Raw genomic sequence first — 22,080 nt, forward strand, 5'->3', positions numbered from 1 at the left:
GTTGAGAAGAAGAAATGATAAAACACTTAATACAGAAGTTATTTGTATGAAAGAGAAACACTTCTGACACATTACACAAATACAGCTCTTGAGATAAATCAGTGTTTAGAATTAACCTATTGTACTGATTTTGAATACAGACCAATCTTGAAACCAGTTGACCTGAAACAGCAAGCACTGCTTCTGTTCATTCACCAGTTAACATTAGTAATTGGTATAAGCTACTTCAGTCATTGGAGCACATTAATTTAGACCCTGTGCTTTTTTTCAGTTGTTTTTTTCATTGTATTATCAACACATACAGTTCATCTCTTATACAGGAATAAAAAAGGAAGGTGAAAGCTAAAAGGATTCATATTTTCCATCTGGAAAGAGAGTTATATTGAAAGATTTCTATAAACAACTCACTGAGCAGAGAGACATTTACACTGTCAAAAGACATGGAAATATCACAGCAAGATTTTTTCAGTTGAAGACCATTAAAATCAGGCTTGGATTAAACAGATTCACTGTTATATAAACAAGGCATAATACCATTTATCCTACTCAACTGGTAGCATAATACAATTTATCCTACTCCACATTTTCAAAAAAAACATAATCATCATCTTTATTGTGATAAAACCAATATATATAACTAAGAAAGTAAAAAAAAAAAAAAAAAAAAACAAACAACAACAAAAAAAAAACTCTTTGGTTGTATATACTGCCAGTGATTTTTAGTCCTGTTCAATTTTGGCAGTTTTACAATTGCTGTTAAATGTACTGAAATGGCATTCACTGTGAATTATATACAAGTACCAATATGCAAACACACTACACACAGCTGTTGCCATTACAAAGTTTTGAGAGATTTTGTATCAGACAAGCACGTTGCAAGGAACACCGACCATGATCAGCGCAGGCAGACTCAGGATTGGTATATACTCCATCCCATCTGACTCTAGCTAGCAGAAATAAAGCTGCCTTTTTCATAGAGGTATCATAGAAATGTGTTTTCAGGAGTGTTTGAACACAAGAACTGTTACCAGTCTTGCACACTAACTTGAAATAATCTTACATGATAGGAAATTCTGGATAAAAAGTGGAAACACAAGTACATTCAAAGTGGCTTATTTATGAAGAAATGTCAGAATAAAGTGTCCTCATTAACAGAAATAGAAGGAAGGATCTGTTGATGTAGGCAGACAACTGAAGCCTTTGCCCCCAAAGGAACTCCAATGTCTAATTCAAATCCAGCTCCTGAAACATGTCAGATGCTCAGGTACACCTCTGAGAAGCAAGCTCAGGACCACTGATCCCACTGTTCCTCTCCTCAGCCCATATGATGAAGTCCTAAGGGGCAAGCCCCTTTCATAACTTACTGAGTTGGGTCTCTTGAGTGACAAATTGAAAACAAGCAATAGAAATTGTATCACCTAAGTTTCTAACACATCATTAGCTAGTTGGCACAATTTCTTACTCACCCTGAACTGCCAAACCAGCCAGATGTATTGCTTGTTCCAGTGTGCAAGGAATGTTGCCCTCCAAGATATCTTTCTTTAATTGCAAGTAATACTGATACCTACAGGGGGGGGAAAAAAAGTTAACACGGGCTTCTTAATTTTTAAGAGAGAGTAGAAAACTATGCCTGAATTTCCTATTCCTCTCTGCATTCCCCAGTTTGAGTTGAGGGTAGTCTTCCTCATCATTTGGACCCACTAGTTCAAGACCTTTAAAAACTCCTGCCTCCCTTAACTTTCCCATATCATTCTAGAATCAGTGATCTTAAAGAACCTCCACAACTTCTATCTACTACCAGACACTTTTTTTTTTCCCTCTTGCTTCCTTAAAATTGTTGTTATTGTCTCTTTACAATGTCCAGTAAACTGCTGCTGGGTTGCTGCATTCTCTTCCAATAGATCTAACAATGTACATTCCCTCAGTCCCAGTAGTGATCTTCATTTCTGCATTACAACTTCTGACTATATTTTGTTCTCACTTTCATGGCACCTTTTTTTTTTCTTTTAATATATGCTTTTCCTGCATTATCTCTCATACAAATAGCTGTACTGTTTGTCCACAGTCTGAGCCACTATTTGCCTGAATTTTTCTGCCCCTATCAGCCACCCACAGAACTTTCTATCTGGAGCCCGAAACGCCTCAAAATTGCCATTACAGCTACACAGACTTGGCCAAGGAGGAAATTTGTCTTCTAAAAGTCTAGTTTTAAAAAGTTCTTCCTCATATTGTATGTTAACTCTAGTGAAGTAAGGTATTAATACTGAGAACATGCAAGTATGTGCTGTAATTCATTCAGTGATTAGAAAGGTCAGGGAAACTCCACATAGATTTTATTCATGTTAATGCACAGCTCTCTTCCATCACTGTTTACTGCCCTGTTAAATACAGTGATAATTTATAAATATTATTTAGACTCTTTGGGATCCAACTACAAAAACCCACTATATCATATGGCAGTACATAACATCCCTATACAACACTCACAAGAACAGCTGGGACTAAACCCAGGCCTTAAAAAAAAAGGAAAATAAAAAGCCCAAGGCATTTTGGGAATGAGTCTTCCCAATCAAGAAGCAGAAAGTAAGCTCTTTCCATAGAACTGCTATTAAGAGTAAACATATAGATGAAAAATCTCAACACAATCTTAACAGAGCACATCTCTTTTTGTCTATAGCGTTTTCACTTCCTGGTGTACATTAAACATATCATTTTCTTGAACATGTTTAATCTTATTTATATTGGACAGGCATGAAAAATCCCACAGATTACTGAAATTAACCCAGACTCTTACTAGCGAAGTAAGTACCATCCTCTAAGACACAAGCATAAGGTTGGCACATCAATTCCTACTTTCTACCAGGCAGCACATGGCCAAATTTTTGTTAAAGCTCCTGCATAAACACTATATTCTTTAAATAAATGCCAGAGAGGACTATTCAAGGTTTTTCGGGAAATTTAGCTTTCCAATGCAATACCATGCTATTTATCTTACTCTAATGTATTCTACTACACCAACACAGAATCTGAACCACAGATTTTTAAGTCACTAAAACTGCCAAGAAATAGCACAAAACTTAAAAGTTTTCAAAAAAAAAAAAATCTTTCATAAATTACACATAAAACCAAAAAGTAAAGCTGTCAAACTGTAAAGCAGTACACAACAGCACCAGTGTCTGCACCAAGAGGTCTGTACCCTGAAAAGCTTTCACATTACAATTAGCAGAAAAGGTGTCTGGCAGGGTATTTTAGGAACAGAGACAGTTTCATGTAACCACAGAATAAATTAAGATGAAAAGGATCTCTGAGTGATCATCTGCTTCAACTTCCCACTCAAAGCAGGGCCAACCTTAAGCTTTTAGCAGTTAAAACAAGCACACATTCTTGAAATAACAATATGTGTTTGTAATTCAACTACGGGTTTTGTACCCAATTGCCAATTAAAAATAATTATTAAATCAGAACTATACCCATTAAGCCATTAGAAGCCAATGTAGAGGCCCATAGGAATAACAGGCTAGTACATATTAAATGCTCAATTTTACTTTTCCCCCTGCAATCAGAAACAATTATGTGATGTTCCCCAGTTTCACAGTAGAAACATACACATAATACCAGAACTAACATCCATACTTATGGCTCAGTGATACACAAAAAAAAAAAAAAAATCACAACCCGAAGTGCAGCCTGTAGCTTGCCAAAGAGCTGTACTAAAAGAACAGAAAGTACTGAAAGCAAAACAAAGAAAGCATAGCTTCATAAAATCTGCAAGTGCTTTGTGCAGGATAGATGTCCATGAAAACAACAGGATCTTCAAAACAACAAACAAAAAAACCCAAAAACAACAACAACAAATTAAAAAGTCAAACATGAAGAGACTGAAAAAATTAAAAGTCTGACCATGCAGGTATGCCTACTATTTAAAACAGGTTTGAGCAGATTCCTAAGGTCACGAAAATTTAGTTGCTTGCTTAGTTTATCACATATTTAAATTATTCCAAAGATAAATTAGCATAGAGTTTGAAAATAAATTCTAGCTAAAATAGTTTTCATTTCTATAAAGGGAGTGGAAAGCAGAAAATTTTTAAATAAATGATACAATTCAGAATGCTGAGAGCGAATTTATAAACACATAGAAGTTTATACTAAGAGGTTTACCTGGTAATCTCCTGCTGAAGCTGAGAAACAGTAGGCACATAGAACACTACTCCAAAATACACAGTTGGCTCCAAGGCATATTTGTCCAGCTGTTTTTTCAGAGGCTTGTCCAGATCAACCCATCTGCGTTGATTCTGCTTATTATAATACCAGAGACTGAAATATGTAATCTGAAAAAGAGATATTTCAATGATTAAAAAAAGTTATTGTGATATTGCATAAAATATATTGTATGAAAGTTTTGCTATATAGAAATAAATGTTTTTAAATGCTGAGTAAGGCTATTGGTTATTGAAAACTTCAGGGAACTGTAGAGACATTTACCATAAAAAGCAGACATTACATCCAGATAACCAACTCAGGTACATAAGGTCCCCCACCTAAAACTGTACCAGAACTACTCTTTATTTGGAAACATTTCATACCTCATAACTCTGATGTGGCAATTCACAGATGCTAGTAGTAGGCACTCATGTGTGAAATCTAAGGGAAGTGGGGAAGGCAAATGGAAAATGACATGGGACATCAGTAGAGCAAAGCATGGCTTCTCTGGGCAACTAGTAGGCAGGCTCACATGGGATGCTGAAGGACAAAAGAGCACAGGACAGCTGCTCAGTCAAAGCTGAGCTCATTAAAGCATATGCTGGCTCACAGCATGAGCAGGAAAATGACCAGATACAGCAGAGCAGGAAGATATCTTGCCTCAGTGGGCAATTCCTGACCAAGCCAAAACACAACGTACAGTATGCACTGGAACAGACCACTCGGAAAGGCTGAGGGATGCCACCCTTGGAAGGTCAAAATCCCACTGGACAGCATCCTGAGCAACACAATCTAATTTTTATTAGATCCTCTCCCAGAAGGAGTCTGGATGAGAGTGTTTATCTCTTGCCCCACAGTACAGTTCTAAATCCATACTGCAAAGTCACCCACTAAAATTTAAATTTCTCCACTATGTTTAAACTGGCTAAAATCTGCTCCCCCCATGCTTATTTCGTTCAGTTCTGGACCAGCAAACAGATGTGGACTGGAAAACACTCATGTCATTATCATAGCAAAACTAGATCTCATAATTCGAAGTGTTTGAATTGGGGGAGAGAGATAAGTGAATGTTACAAATTACCAATTAGGTTTGTAGATATTTACATGAAAATTCTCCAAGTCCTTGCTACATAAACTTTAATGTATGTAGAAACGGTAGAAATACCAACACCTTTAATCCAGTATTTTTCCTTCCACATTTTCAGACATTTTTAAGTTACACAAAATAAAGCTTCTAAGGATGAAGCTTTATAAAGCAAAGGGAATATTTATCATGATTTCTCTAAATCAATAATTTGTGTGAACTAGTCATAGAAAAGTTGTCTCCATAGGAAAAAAATTTACTGTCGTTTTCTCAAAATCTCTAGCATTTTGGTATTGTGGAACACAGATTTGAAATTCATTGGGGAGCAACAGGTCTGTAGAAAAAGGCCACTTCAGTACATTCCTGCAAAAACTCATCCATTTACACATCTGAAAATTCTTATACATACATCTTCTTAGTTTACAGTCTAAACAGGATGAAGAGTCCACTCTCATGGGATTCCAGATTTTCCTTACAGCTCTGACAGGCTGACTGTGGGTGCAACAACCACAGCACGGGCCCATATACCCCATCCCAAACTTCATGGACAGCAACCAAATCAGTGCCTCATATCAGCACAGACCATCAAGCAATTTGAGGCACAAAAGTCAAGGTGTAGCATTAAATTAATAAAACTATCTATTTCATAAAACCATTTTGTCTGGGATATTAGCAAAAGTAGGAAATTAGAGCCAGTTCTAAGGCATAATGTTCCTTTGGCATTGCATACTGGCAAAATGTACTTCATTGCTCCTCTCTAAATTAGCATAAGCACAGTTCTAAGTGATTGTTAGTGGGGTTTGGTGTTTGGGGGCTTTCTTTCCCCAAGGTTTTAAAATAATTCTTTTAAGTTAAAATTAGTGCTAGCTACCATGTAATCACCAAATTAGTATTCATAATATGAAAATAAATATATTCAGAAAAATCTGCCTATTTAACCTTGAGATGTTTTCTATAAACTCTAAAACAGCCCTGGCCCTCTAATAAAAGGACAGCCTACAATACAGAAAATCAATTGAATTAGAACTGTTCACAGAAGAAAAATGCAGGGTTTTCTGTACAGAGGAAGATATCTACAGAAAGTGTGGAATGGGAAAATTTAAAAATCACAGTAGAGAACCAGACTATCCCCAGAGTTCTCTATAAAGCAAATCCTACAAATCAAATTTTTCTCAGGTGGACACTGTGTGCTCATCACTCCTAAATTCTGAAACCCAAGAATCAAATTTAGAAAGTCATAAATACTTTGAGTTTCAAGAGGATAAAAGAAATAGGGCTCTAAATATAAATAATATAAATAACACATTTCTCCCTTCCCAGTCCAGGCACACAAAGTTTGCTGGTACCTTAAATAACATTTTATTTCTCTTCTTCAATTCCCCAATCATTAGGTGACTACTACTACCCCACAAGGATATTGGGAAGACCATATCTTCAATTCCTTAAGATGTTGAGGGAAAAATCCCAAACAGTAGGAAACCACAGAATCTTTATTACGAAAGAACTACCACGTTCACTGCAACATCACACGTTAAAAAGGATAAAATGTACTGAATGACTGACTACTCCTTAATCCTTCCTGCAGACTGAGTAAAAAAAGGAATGCGTGTAACAAGGTGTATTTCTCTTTCATCACAAGACTGTTAACACCACGCACGCAGCCACAGGAGTCAAAGTCAACCTGTGATCCTGACACTCTGCTCTGACCCAGCCCACTCCTCTGACAGGACAACCATAGCCGCCTCGGGCTGAGCGCCACCTAAAATGTGGAACCACAACACTGGGCAAGGGCAATGGCCATGGCAGAGCCTGAGAGCAAAGGGTAAGAGCTACAGCTGAAAGACTGTAGCTCTATCATTCTATAGATGATATCACACAAACACATTTGTAAACCAACTAAAAATACACCCCAAAAAAGGTACAGCAATTGTTTGAATAAATTCACTTGCACCCTTGGTGTACTTAAACCTTATAGAAGCCCATGTGTATAACAACTGTGAGGAGAAAGAGACCACAAACACTGCCACTGTTTCAAACGCACTGATGTAGAACACCCCTGGTTCTACACCCTGAATTTAAACTGAATGTATAGACTATTTTTAAGGCATGATGATCACTTGAGTAGATCTATTTCTTTGAAACACTGACCGCTTTTTCTTGCCTACACACAGAACTGAGCAGTTACTGGCATAATGGACTACGAAAAATGTTTCCACATTTTAAAATATCCTCTGGAATCCAGCATATCTTTCAACAAGCCATGCAAAATACTACAGACCCAAGCTGGTCTTCTGACTTCTATGCAAACCTTTCACTTCACTTCAAGGGCAGAATTTGATCCTGTGAGTTTTGAGAGGAGCTTATGCACCCTGGAATATTCGCACTGATTAAAATAGAACGCACTTTTATTCATTGCTAAAACATTTTATTATTAGCAGCTCAGGACAACATCCAGTGCTAAAAAGAATGGCATGACATAATTCTTGAAATATGTTAAGCTGTTAAGATTAACACTACTTTGAGGTTCGTTTATTTTAGTGACTTATTCATGACCCAACCCCTCTGAAGAAAATCAAATAGAAATAAAAAGAACATATAATTTCTGGACAGTTAATTTCTATCTATTTGTTTTCTGACACTAGAGACAGTAAATATTTTTGCATAAAATTTCAAGAGCTGTCAGAACACAAAAGTACCAAAAGCCCCACACAGTACTTCCAGCTCACAAGCTGGTGAGAGTGACTTCATCACTGAAGTCACCCAGACTTCCTAAGCTGAGCAGAGGAGTTTCACCAGGTATGAGTGCCACAAAACTACATTACTGCAGGTGCCTATATTAGATCTTTTGGCATGATGTACAGTGAAAGCTGGAGAAGTGGGGCTGATCAGCCTCAAGAAGAGACAAAGTAAAATCTTACTGCGCACTCTGACAGAGCCAGAGTCTTCTTTCTTGGAAGGAATCACTGCAAGTACGAGAAGCACTGGGGACAAGCTGCAATGTGGGAAATTCCAATTAGATCAGGAAAAAAATTTCACAACAAGACTAGCCAAACACTGGAACAGATAGCCCAAAGAGGTGTCAGATCTCTATCCTTGGAGGCACCTGGATGGTAAACTCACCCAGGCAACCCCTGAAGCACCTGATCCCCCTGAGCAGAGGGTAGGACCATGCAATCCTTGGAAGTCCCCTGAGGCATAGCAGTGTTCAAAATTTTCTTCAACCTTACATATTTAATAATACATTCTCCAGTAATTTCCATGTCCTGTACTCTAAATCTCACAAAATATGTCATAGATTACAAATAGGCTAGAAAGGAGAATTGTTTTCTAATGCTTAATACAGTGTCTTCTAATTAATGCATGTGGTTACCTGCCTCAAGGCTACCAGAGGAATCACCATCCTAAGATCTGAGGCAAAAATTCAGAAAAGAGAAAACAATAGCAGAAGAATGCAGCCAAAATATTTTTTCAAGCTTTTCCTCTTTTACACCAGTACATACAAGACTTCCCTGATCAGAATGCTGAAAACACCTTCTCATTATTGAAGGATTAGCATTGCAGTCAAACTCTTAAAATCCCATTTAGCCCAAGGGCTCCACCACATCTAGCTTTGTTATATGCTTGGATACAGAATAGTTCCTGCTATCAGGATAGCACAGTTTAAATAAACCACATGCAGGAGAACTGGGTCAATAATCTTGTACTAAGCACAACTGGCAGATACCAAATTAAAGCTTTTCCCTACACCCAATGTTAAGAGCTACAGAAGGAGACAATAGGCCTTGAAAATTCTCCAAAAACTCCATTCTTATCACAGCAGACAACCTCCTCCAGAAAACTTGCCAATCTCTAGCTGAGAAAGGACTTGGAGCAGCCTGGACTGGCCAATGTACAATATCCAAGACTTCCGGGAAGTGGTGGAGAAAAAAACCTCTGTGACTCTCGTCATGTACCAGTTGCCAAGTAGAAAGTTGTCTCTTCTCTATATACTACCATGACCAATTCTTGCAGAAATAGGAGGAACACTGACAAAAACCCCTCCCTTTTCCCCCACATTGAAGCTATTTACTGTAGGGTACTTTTGTCTATACTGTTATTGTTGTTCTGGCACTGACAAGTTCTTCAGCTGGAGTTGTAGGAGGGAATATTTAGCAGAGTAGCTATATGAACAAAGAGACAATTTTTCTTAAATTTTAGTTCTTTCATAATGGAAACATTTTTTCCAACACTTACACAATTATTTTCCCCTAACTACTCTAATACAGATTTCACAAATGCTATTTAAACAAAGTAATTGCCAACTATAGTTTAAAGCAAAACAGAAGGGATAAGAAATACATATGCAAATCAATATGTTGCAAGGTAATCTGATGTATTCTGGTTTATTCAAATGAACCACCGTGCAAATCACAATACACTGTGTTTCACACCCTTCAGATATCCTGAATAAACATTCTTCTAACAGGAAAGGAAGATTCTACTCATCAGGACATGTGACAAAGGTAAAGTGACTAATTTACAAGCTAAAGAGCCATATACTTCCATAGTGCACAGAAAAAATTATATCCAAGACATATTTTAACTTCTGGCAGAGATAGGGCAGTTATCAACACGACCCAGAAATGTAGAAATACACTTCTTTCGAAAAAAAATCATGCTACTTTTTCCCACCACTGTTCAAGGCTCTGAGAAAGATGAACTCACATAACTGCTTTTGACTTCCACCTTACACATCGCTGACATTAGAAGTATCATGTTCCCATTCATCAGAGGTTTAAGTTCTGATTGCTTTACTAAAGGGAAAAGCCAAATTTCAAGGCAGTCTAAAAATACTAAACAATAAGCTAATGCCTTTGCTTCAGAAGTAAAGAAAGCCTCTTCTGTCAAAATTGGTCTAAACCTGTACAGCAATTCACTGACATGATGGTAAACAAAATGCAATTAAGTGGTATATTCAAATTCTGACTTAACTTTATAAAAATGCTAAGGAATCAGGGACAAGGCTTCCTAATTGCCATTATTGTTTTCATGGAAAACCTTTTATTTTGTGCTGCTCAGCATAATAAGACTGAGTTCAAACTCTTTACTTGAATGTATATCTTCTTTTCTTCAGAGAAAGGAAGAACTACAATAATTGAACTGAGGCAGTTACTGATTTTTGCCTGACTGCTCTACCCTTCAATTTATCTTGGTTCCTAAATTACGATTATCACACCCTTATAATTAATATTTGTTTTAGATGGATTCAAATTTGCTTTTCAATAAAGCAGCATCTTTTAAACTAATCAGATTACACGTGGAAGATCTACATTCTTATATACATTCCTCCGTGTAAATTTCTCCTTTCCTTATTATAAGGAAAATCTGGTTCAAGGAGGCAACCACAGCAGTTCAACTATGAGCACTGCTTCTCCTCTTATTTCTGCAAGCATCATCTAAAATGTTGTCAGACTTCGGTACAACACATAAACATAATTATGTTAATGATCCCTCTGTCATGACATGGCCCAACTCTTATTTGTCAGTCAATATGGTATACTGATACACCAAATGCATTCATGGTTGCACTTGGTCTAATTTTAAAAACACTCTTTTCATATGCAAAACACATTTAAGAAACCACCACAATGAAGTAAAGGTATTTTTTGTGTGTTTTCTCCAAAAAAGAACTGATGTTTTAGAGTTCAGAGCAAACTTTTACAGCATAGTTCAACCATTTCCAAAGCACTGTTTCAGAACTTTGAAGTTATTCAGGATCCAGATAACCTTGGTTCCTCTTTCCTCTGCATGTCCAAAACAAACACAGGAACTTCCATATGCACAACATATACACTCCACCGCAGTTCCCTGCCATTGGTTCTTATACTTGTACTCTACCACATATCTGCAGTTAAGTCAGAATTTGCTTGTACACAGTAGCAGAATTTGCCCCTTCTCTCTGGGTTAGAAGTGCTATTAGAAAACAACAACAAAAATTCAACAGGAGAAAGACACCAGTGGCCAAACCTACCTAGTTAATATACCTAGCTATATTACAATGTTTTAAAAATCCCTAAATTTTCAAGGATTTTATTTGCATACTCATGCCCTGGATCCAAGATTAACACTGTTGTATGAACTTCTTAACATAGTTAACCACCAGAGCTCTCAGCAGTTTTTCAAAACTTGTGATTCCAGAATGGCTTTCTGTAACAGTTTTTTGCATAAATCATGTTTGGTTATAGTTCCCTCACAGGATAAAAGACAGACTGTGCTACCAAGGGTAAGTAACTTATGCTCTCTGTTCCCTTTGGCTTCTTTCCCCAGTTCCTCAGTTTAAGAGAGCTGGATTACATACTCATTCCTGATGAGTCACATTCTAGGAATACCAGAAGATACTCAGTTTAATGAATTCCTTTCACTTTTCTATAAAGTTTACCATTCAGTAAAAAAATAAAATTGTCAACATATGTAAATCTTCCTAAATGCCAGGCATGTGTCCATACTAGTATAAAATTTGGAAACTGAGAAGTACTAAATAGAAAACGAAAAGAAAAACAGCGTTTTAGCCATGCAACGCATAATTTGAAGATTACTCATTTACATAAAGATCTGTTAAAATAAATACCTTAAAAGATGGCACATCATTAAAAATAGTTCAGTTCACTGTCCAAATTCAGTGATTCCAGACTACACCAGAGAGAAAGACATATTTACAAACGTTACCACTGCATGTGTAAGAAATGTTAGACATTCCCCTAATTCCTCATGCAATAAACTGTTTTGAAGATGCTTGGGAACTGCTTGTCCTAGCTGTGCAGGCCATATACAGTAATCTGAAACTGATACCTTGGATCTGAGAATGGTCCTGAGTCTCAGTATTCAGATAAACAGTCATACTTTCGCGTTGAACACTTGGAATTCAACTTCATGCTATAAGGCTGCACAGTGCACTAAAAATATGCTACTTCTTACAGAAATACTTTGTATTTTACTGTATCAAAGACTAAAGTTGTTTTTGCAGATTAAAGGAAAGTGCTGAACACATATTTCTTTCTGAAAACTTTCTACTAAGCAAGCCATCAGGAATGATCCAGTATCTGCTTGGCAAATCTGACTATTTAAAGGCAGAACAACTTTTTTTGAATGCAAGCTCTGGAAAGTAATTTATATCCCTATTTTCCATTCCCTTTTATTGCAACACATTTTCCGGCCAAAATAATCCATGCAAGAATGCATGACTGAAGGAATCTGCTCAGAGTTCAATAGTGTACTGTCAACTCCCTTATTCTGATATATGACTCTTAATTGAGGGAATTGCATCTCTTGCTCTCTTTTTTTTTTTTTTTTTAGTTTTTAAAAAGATTTTTAGGAGTGGTTCCAAAGAAAGAGATAATGAAGAATAGCTGAAAAAACTGCATCTCCAGCACTCTGTGACTAGTTCAATAGAAGCTAGTAGTCATCAGTCAGGAAGACAAAGCCTTTGCATTTTGCAAACAGTAAAAAATTCTATACTTTCTGTGACTTAGGACTCACATCGGAAATTGGACAGATAAAACTGAAAAATTCTTTCACACAACAATAACTGAATTCTAAATATATTATACCCGATGTGTTCTAAGTAAACACTAAGGCTACAAGTGTAGCTAGACTCTCCTTTAGCTAGAAGGAGAAAGATTAAAACAAGAAGGCATACCCTTGCAAAGAATTGCATTTTCCAAAATAACTGTACACTGAAAAAATACTTGGACTCTACAAGAATGTATATTGCAATTGAAAACAACCACAATAAAAAAACCCTTATAGATTAATGGCTTCACACCTATTTCACTTTCTTTTATTCTTCAAACAGAAAAAATAAAACACATTTCTGAGAACAAATTACTATATGCAACATTTCCCACTGAGGAATCCTACAGTAATGCATGGTTTCTAAAGTAATAAATGGTTGCAGGATTGTGTTCTAAATATATTTGCTCAATATTTGAGCAAAGTTACCAACAGTTGCTGTTGCTTGACAATAAAAAGATAATATTTTAAAAGATCATAGTTATAAATGCAAATATTTACTATTAATTATTTTCACAGTTACTCATATTTTGGTTGCCTAAGGACAGGGTTTTCATCCTGTATTTGAATCCCATAATCAAAAGGTCATTCCGTGGCAGACCACATAACAGAACAAAAGCATCTTTTTCAGAACAATGTTAGCAAGACTAAACTTGTATCACTAGTTTTCTCTCTCCTGAAGTGCACATGCTGTTGCAGTTCAGTGACTCCAAAATCAACTAAACTAAACCTTTCAGACTCTAGGGGGAAATGTCAGTTCACCCAGGATTGAGAGCATTCAAATACTGCACTCAAACCACCTGTGCTCAACAATGTTATAAAATAATGACACTGCTTCATATGTTGGTCATCTATGTAGATTTCTATTAACATTTCGAAGCTTAGCATTTCAGAAGGAATTCACTCAGCACAGGAGATGTACGAATAATCACTAAATGTGTGGAAAAATAAATTTCAGTTCCAAAAGAATCCTCCAAAATACCAAGTAAGATGATTCTGGAGGAAAAAGTCAGGTTGAACAGATATTTACATATCCAACTAGCACAAAGCAAGTCTCATCATAATGCCAGCACTCAATATCTATATGACTATGTATGAGCTCCAAGACAGTGCCTGCAAATATATTTGTGGTATTTAAACAAGCAAGACAAACAGTTGGTAACTGGTACACTCATCACATTTTGTGCTTTAGATTCTTTTCACACCACTAATCCATAAGAAATATACTACATGCACACAAATAACATGCTGTCTTATGACTGAAGTCTTGCTGTAGTTTTTAATCATGTTACTTAGGTAGAAATTATTTTCTTCCTTTGTAGACTTTTTAAGCAGAATTTTCAGCACTGTCATATTTTTAAAAAACATTGCTTTGTTTATTATTCTAAGCTTTTATTCATCAAAACTTCTCACATTTCCTCCTTTTGGATATTCCCTAAACTTTGTAACAACTTTTGCAACTGTTTAGGAGCAATTCAAGTGCCCATAAGGACCAGAAGGTGAAGAAACAGTGGGAACACAGGACAGCTGCTCCAGTAACTGATTACCCTACATGGCCAAGGATTTACCACAGAGGTCATCTAGCACCAAAAACGAAAGTTATGCCTTCACTTGACAACTCACCTCCCGCAATTCAAGCCTCTGAGCCACTGCTTCCAGACTTTCCTGGCCCGTGCTTTCCACTGACAGTGTGAACTCCACAAATTCATTGTTGAGCAGCTGGATACGAGCCACCAAGCAACTCTTGCTGGACACTGTGTAACGTCGAGTTCGTTTCAATTTTAACCCAAAAGGTAGAGGCATCTTCTTTTTCCCCCAGGGATGGTCAGCGATAAAGAGCTACTACCACTGAGACCTTGAGAGGTGACAAGAAGTCACCTCCTCTCAAAAGGTAAGGAGCTGTAAAGTCTCCAGAGATCAACCAGCAGCAGCAGTATCCATTAAAGTCAAGCAAGTTTTCCACCAAGAGACAAGGAGAAGAGACATCCACTGGAGCCCTAGTAAGGAACAAAAGAGAAGAAATACAAGAATCAGAAATACTTTGACTGAAAGGGGAATGGTAACGTGGGAAAAATAACATGTATATTTTTGCTAAATCTAAATAATCAGCCTACCTTTCCAAACTGCAGGGCTCTTATGTATTCAAATAATGAAATAAGTACCAGAGTTTCTGGTTTTTCCACAGACAACATTGGGTTTTGGCAAGTTGATCTCTTTTTTCAAACTCACAAGTGAATAATGAGTCTTAATCAGGTGTGACTGCAATGCCTTAAAATAAATATTTATAAACCGAACTGGTATTTAAACAAAATTTGTCTATGAAATCTGAGGTATTTGTAGTACTCGACAAAGACATTTTCTTTAAGAGCAAATCCAGCAACCTGGCTTGTTTTTCAGAGCATCGTGCAGCCTCAGCCACTATCTGCTGTTGCATTAAACAGAAAACAAAGCCCCAGAAATTATAATGGGAAAAAAAGAAAGGCAAGGGAGGCATTAAAACTCACACCTTAGCCATTTCTTACTAGACAATGTGCAATTCCTCTAATCTTCCATGGATTACAGCAAATCATACCATTATTCCTTATGCTAAACTGCAGTATGATGCTTCAGGTTATGCTTTGCCTCACCAAGGCAGTATGTGAATTCTGAGAACCATTTATTTTCTAATTTTTCCTTGAAAAACATACTCTTACCCAGACTACAGGTAGCCACCCATCTCCCCACCTTTTGCAAGCACCTTCACGCCTCCTCTCCTGTCAACTCCATTCCACGCTTTGCCTTTCTCCTTTTCCAAGTTCTTAGGGCACGCAGCCTAGTCCGTGAAACTTGTCACAGCGTCACGGAAAGGTCCGGGCTAGAAGGCGCCGTAGCGATCCCCCCGGTGCCCTGGGGAAGGGATGCCATTCCCTGGGCGAGGTTGCTCTGGCCTGGCCTGAGCTGGGCGGCGGCGGGAGTGACCCCGGAGCCGCACCCGGGCCGGGCAGCGCCGCCCGGACACCGCCGCTCTGCCCCGGCTCCTCTAGCGGCAGGGCCGCCCCGACGGAAGGGGAAAGAAAACAAACGCCTACTTTTCTTTCTTGATTTTTTTTTTACAGGCTGGCATGTATTTGTAGCACGTATTAAAAGGTACAATCTGACTTCTGAGGACTCTCTGGATGACCAGACAGGAGAAACGCGAGGACATGCATTTCTTGGAAAGGAGGAACCGGAAGAAGTAGTCTTCCTAGCACACCTGCTTTTAAACTCAAAGGTATAGCTGTAAACAGAAACCACATTCTCTTTGGATATTGATATACCCACCTAGAAACTTATCCAACATAACCACAAACTCTATAGGCTAAAAACCCCGTATCAGACTCCCTACACCCCAGCTAGCAGCACCGCAAAGAAGAAAAGAAGGTGGAAAGACATTAAAGGCCTTCAATGGGGAGAAAGAGGAGGCGGCATGGCATTTTTTATCAATTACACCTTTGCAACCCTACCCCAAAGAATGACCAGAAGCAGATTTCGTGACCTCGTTTGTCATAATTTTGAAGCAGTTCTACCATTCTACACAATCCCCATTCTCAACAGATACCACCTAAAATCTTAGCTGAATGAGAAAACAATCCTCACCCAAACACCAACAAATTTATTTTTGGGTGTAGCTGTAGAATAAGTAACAACAGCTAAAAAATGGTTTCCCTGAAAACTTTAGGGATATAGAGGGAATTCTCACTTTATTACTCCCTTTCTCACTTTGATCCTCCAAATCCAGCCCTGCTTGAACAGCATACAGGGAATGCTCTACAGACAGAAGCTTTTACTCCGCCATCCACTGCCAGCACAATCTCACACTGAGTTTATTCCTGACAGAGTCACTTTTAACTGGCTGACCTTAGCTCATGTCCTCGAGGCTGATTTTCCAATACATTCTTTGCACAGTTAGGTGTCTTCTTTGGTGCTACAGCAATGAGAGAATCCAATTTACTCCTCTCTGAAAGCTACAGTCAGAAATGCAGAAGTGTTTTAATCTCAGGGTTTATGGAGTGCCACTGAGTATAAAAGACTTTAAATCTTTTATGCCCATAGCAAGGGTTAGAAAAGCATTCTAAGTGCTTGGTGGGGCAGGAATAAAAAAAATAAAAAAAAAAAAAAACAAAAACAAAAAAAAAAAAAAAACAAACAAGCCCCCCCAAAAAACCACAAAACAAGCAAACAAACAAAAAAAACCACACCCCACCACCCAAAATCACTAACCACAGGCTAACCTGATAGGTGAAATTTCCAAACCATCTAATGCTGACATGAGGCAACCTCAGACTTTCAGTTATTTCACTATGCAAACAGGTAGCAATGCAAACATAGGAAGGAAGTTTAGAGCAGAATTTTCAGAACGTGCCAGCCAGGAACATTCTCCAGGTTATGATCTGTTGTTTACATTAAATGCTTCACTGAGCATTTACCCTAAATTATTTCACTTTTGTACACCTGACATAATTTTCATGACTTCTGAAACCCATTTATAACAAGAAAAACTCAAGTAATTAACTTCCAGACCATGTCACAGAAAACCAACTACAAAAAGATTCCTAACATAAGAAATATTGTAAAATCAAGGCAAGTTTGCTGAATAAAACCAGGGTTTCATTCAGTATCTTCTACTGCTAGCCATGTGTAGTTCTTGCAAACATAGCTGTGGTGGATTTTTCAGCAACTGTGCGTTCTGCATTCCTACGTGCTCTCAAATTTGCCTGCTGCATTACTTTAAATTCAGACGTACCTGCATTGTTTTAAGCTACTTCAGCCAAAACTCATGGCTACATACTGCCAGGAGTTACAAATCCAGCTGCTGACCTTTACAATAACAAGCCTTTATTTACCAAGCCTGGAATTTTCATACAACAGCTAAAATGTTTTTAGCGGCCAAACTTTGTACCTTTATATTTCAACATAAATCTGTAGTTTCAAAAATGCTATATTAGAATTTCAGCAACATGGCCGTGACTAATGTGTGATTACAGGGCGCTGTGCTATCTTTCTCCTTTACCTTCACCTCTCACTCCTCCCTCAATTATTAGCATTTTACTTTACAAATATTTTTAAATAGCCTGCATAAATGACAGTAACCAAAATAAAACTGCAATATATCATGGTGAAAAGGGGTTTCTATTACTTCACATACTTGAAATACATATACTTTTATTCCAGAGTTATTTGGGCAGCCAAAAAAGTAATCAAAATACTCCACCCTCCCCTTGTTTTACCAGTTAATCTTTGACATGACTCTTGGACTGAAAGAGCAGCAGTAAGCGCATTTCTCAAACTTCGCCCACCTCCAGAAGCACAGTCCCACAACCATTTCAACCATTTACTTTTCAATAAGTAAGTGGTTGAAACTCTTCAGCCTTACGGTGCACAGCAGAGATCACCCGCTATGTTTTTTACTGTGCCCGCTGTTTTCCCCTTACCTTGCACAGCGATCCAAAGACACCGGCTCTCCTTTCACATACGTGTAGCCGAAAAAAAACCCCAGCACTCCACCAAGACTTCTTCTCCCGGAGCCATCTCATCTGTATTCCTCGGGAACTGACTTACTGTGCTCCTCCTGTCCCAAACAGCTGCTATCTCGGCTAACCCACCTTCTTCTCAGATCACTCATAGTGAAAACATTCCTCACTTCCTGTCTCAAAAAACTTGCTCTGGATATCATTCCACTGGGTGAAGAGCTGGGGGGTGGAAGAAAATACTACAACAAAATAAACCTGTGCCAGCCAGCTCTTCAAGCGGTCTCTTTCATGTGACGCTGTGCCGCATGAGCGCAAATTGCGTTCTCAGGAATATTTTCAAATCGGCCGTCCCTGTGTGCCTCTGTGTGTGTGCATTTAATTTCTTTTCCTGGAGGCGTTCCCCTCGCTCTATCCATGCGGAAGGATACGCTGAAAGAATTAAAGCGAAGGCCCGTATGCTTGTAGCCCATTACCTCAGAGAATTGGAATGCCTGGCAGGGAGAATGTCAGCAATGAACAGCTGCTTCTCTGGCTACAGGGGCACTACAGAAATAGGGGTTACAACAAATAGCAGGCAATCCTTGCTTTTTTTAATCATATGATCATTTATTTTAAGCCTTTCCAATTAAGGCAACTATCTTAACAAAATTCTGTTGGTCTTGCTTTCATACAGCTTGAAAATATTTTCAAGGTTTAATCCCTGCATGCTTTACCAAATGACCTATGCACATACATTCATGTCCTTGCAAAGTTTCAGCTGTTGGTGAGATACACAGGAAAAAAAAAAAAAAAAAAAAAAAAAAAAAAAAAAAAAAAAAAAAAAAAAAAAAAAAAAAAGCTGACTAAAGGCTGATCTTTCAGCCTGTCTGGACTTAAAAATTCCCAAAGGTGTCAGTAGAAATTATATTTTTAATAACAACTGTCGTAGCAAGCTTTAAATGCATATAAATTCAGGAATATTTACAGTGTTTAACTAATGCAAACACTGTAAGAGGGGCTGTGCTCCAGTCTTACAAGTACATGAAGACCTTCGTGTGTTTGTGTGCGTGTGAAATCAACAATTATTGCATGCAATTTGGAACATTGGCTCACCACACTGAGCGAACCAGGCAAAAGTATATACAAACTTGGAACCAGTCAGGGATGAGGAAAAAGGTAAAGTGAGCATGTGAATGCTGACTAATAACTTTAAAACCTAGAAAGTGTTTTGGTAATGTGAAATGCAGAAACATGCTACTGTCTGAGCAGGTCTAACCTGCAAGTCAGCTATGCAAATAGCAAGTTGCTCACGAGGACACTAATCTCAGCTGAAATATGTAGGTAATTTTGTACTATGATGAATTCTTCTGAGTTATTTCTCCTAGATGCAACTATCTTCCCTGAGATCAGAGGAGTATCTCTTTTTTTTTCCCCCTGCATACATCAGCCATAATCATGATGAGCAGTCCATAAGCAATATATAAAACATTAGTTGAAGGAGCCTTATGTTGAGTAAAAGAAACTAACCTCGAAGTAGCCTAAATGGATACCTTTTTCTAAAGGCGTCTGCTATAGGACGGAACTGCAGTTACTTGCTGGAGAAAAGTGACTGATACAATGTATGAAAAATCCAAGCCATGAAAATTCAGGGTTACAGAGGCAACCCCTCCTATTTCTAAACAATTGATACTGGAAACAAAGTCTGAATTCTCTTATCTGTCACATTTCCTATTCTAATTCTTCATCACACCCTTTTCCTGCCTGATTCCCTGCCTATAACTTGTATTCATTAGACTTTCCTTGCTTTCCATAGTTAGTTCTTGCTGCATTTTCCTTCTTTTCATCTACATTGAAGACAATACCTCATCTTAAAAGGGACAGTTTGGACATTGTCAACATGGTCCTCTGCAACTTACATGTTTTTTTGAAGCTCATCACATTTGTATTCACAAATAATTTTTTCTTCTGCTTTTTCCTTCTCATAACCCAAATTTTTATTCAAGTTTTGTGTTTTTCCACACTTTCTCCATATTGCCCCACCTGATCTTTTTTATCTCATCACCTCTATTTTTTTTTCCTCCAAGTATCAACTCTAAAAAGACAAGGGCAGCCATGAACGTGTGATGTACTCTGATAAAGACACATCAACAAGATGTGGAGTGATTACCTGAGGGCACAATATTGAGCTTCTGCTTTCCCCTTTAAGCCCTGTCAATACTCAGAACATTCATGGTTCTTGACCTCATCCTTGCCATACTCTTTATTCTGTTTTTGAAGTTTATGTGAAAAAATTAATAATATCCCAGAACTCCATTTTGCACCCCTTGTTCTGTAGGTACAAAGCAAAGTTTCTGCCCACTGGGTTGAATATGGCCTGCCCATAGTGGAACAGGGATAAACCTATTTTTTTTCTCAGCAAAAGGGAGTCATCCTCCCTTCTGAGACAGGTTTTTGGAGGGTTGTTGTTTTTTTTTGTTTCGTTTTAATCTTTGTCCAAATATGTGATTGCAGTTTGAGTGTATCAGTCAATAGGTGGAAGTTGATGCAAATATTCACCTTATTTCAATTCTGGAGGAACTCTCCAGCATCTAGTTGTTGTATGGACTAAAGGTAAAACAGCAAGTTGGAAGCAAGACAAACAGGAAGCAGAATCAGCCGCCCCCCTCCAGGCAGAAAAATGGTATGCAAGTATATACTCCTCAGCCTACTGGAGAGTTACCCATTTGTGGCAGGATAACCCGGAAACTGCTAGTTGAAGGGGCTTTCCCACAGTGCTGAAACAATGAAGAAGTCATGTGGAAAAATATCTTGATTTACACCATGCAAAGAAGTACCTTCATGAACTGAAAAGTCAGAATACCTCTAATTCTAAATCTGAAAGCTGTGTTCTAAACAAATTCACTTTATTTATTCATCATTTTTGACTCTGAAGCCTTCCTTTTTTTTCATCATTCCATTTCTTTTTTGTGAGAAAGGAAGAGATGGCTGTATTAAGAGATGGCAGTATCTTTTTCTAAAGTAAATCCTTTACTTATGAAATAAACTTAATTCTTGTTTCTGTACTGCAATAATTATTTTTCTTTTTCCAATAATACAACATAGTACAACATAATTGAAATCATAAAAAAGCAAAATGTGTCTCTTAAAGGTTAAAATGGAATGGTGTAATTAAACTAATTTGTTATTGCTTCCCTCTCACTGTAATACCAATATATTATAAGTGGAGTACGGCAAACAGCTCAGATCATTAGCAATAATTAGTCTAAGCTATCTCTGTATGATGTTTGATTTATATTAGGAACAGTGATGCAGAAAGGGATTAATACAGCTGTTAACTACAATGCCTAGGGTTTATTTTAATCAGTGGCATTACTTGTAAAATACCCTTTATCTGTAGGCTGGGCTTTTTATAATATTATTCCTCATTAAATCAGCTGAAGTGAATCTGGGGAATTGGTGCAAAAGATAAATTCTTTGCCTCAAACATTACTTCTTTTTTGCTTACTATTATGCTTACCTTGTAGGCTTTTCTCTCTTCATCATTCTTCCTCCCTCTGCAACTAATCCCTTGTAGCAGCAAGAGCAGTAGGTGCTTGTACAGGGTGTGTGTGGCCGGTTTTGGTAGTGGAGGGGCTACAGGGGTGACTTCTGTGAGAAGCTGCTGGAAGCTTCCTCCATGTCTGATAAAGAAAATGCCAGCCAGGTCCAGGATGGACCCTCCAACTGGCCAAAGCCAGCCACGCACCCACCCAGTACAGTTCCATCAGTGGAACTGGTAGC

The 22,080-nt window shown here is 37.8% G+C and overlaps 1 protein-coding gene across 2 annotated transcripts in view; it reads right to left on the reverse strand.

The window, feature by feature from the left end:
• Window positions 1-18,739, reverse strand: part of PTPN21 (protein tyrosine phosphatase non-receptor type 21) — a 45,497-nt gene extending 26,758 nt beyond the window's left edge. For both annotated transcript variants that reach the window (XM_066188629.1, XM_066188628.1), the window contains exons 1-4: window positions 18,283-18,739; window positions 14,456-14,829; window positions 4,159-4,328; window positions 1,467-1,564 (exon numbers count right to left, since the gene is read on the reverse strand). In XM_066188629.1, the coding sequence (XP_066044726.1) occupies window positions 1,467-1,564; window positions 4,159-4,328; window positions 14,456-14,635 (448 nt within the window). In that variant the 5' untranslated portion in view covers window positions 14,636-14,829; window positions 18,283-18,739. The remainder of the gene's footprint in view (window positions 1-1,466; window positions 1,565-4,158; window positions 4,329-14,455; window positions 14,830-18,282) is intronic.
• Between the last annotated feature and the right edge of the window lie 3,341 nt (window positions 18,740-22,080).

The sequence above is a fragment of the Chamaea fasciata genome, unplaced genomic scaffold (genome assembly GCF_029207755.1).
Source record: "Chamaea fasciata isolate MVZ Bird 193981 ecotype frontalis unplaced genomic scaffold, bChaFas1.0.hap1 SCAF_7, whole genome shotgun sequence".
Taxonomy (NCBI): domain Eukaryota; kingdom Metazoa; phylum Chordata; class Aves; order Passeriformes; family Sylviidae; genus Chamaea; species Chamaea fasciata.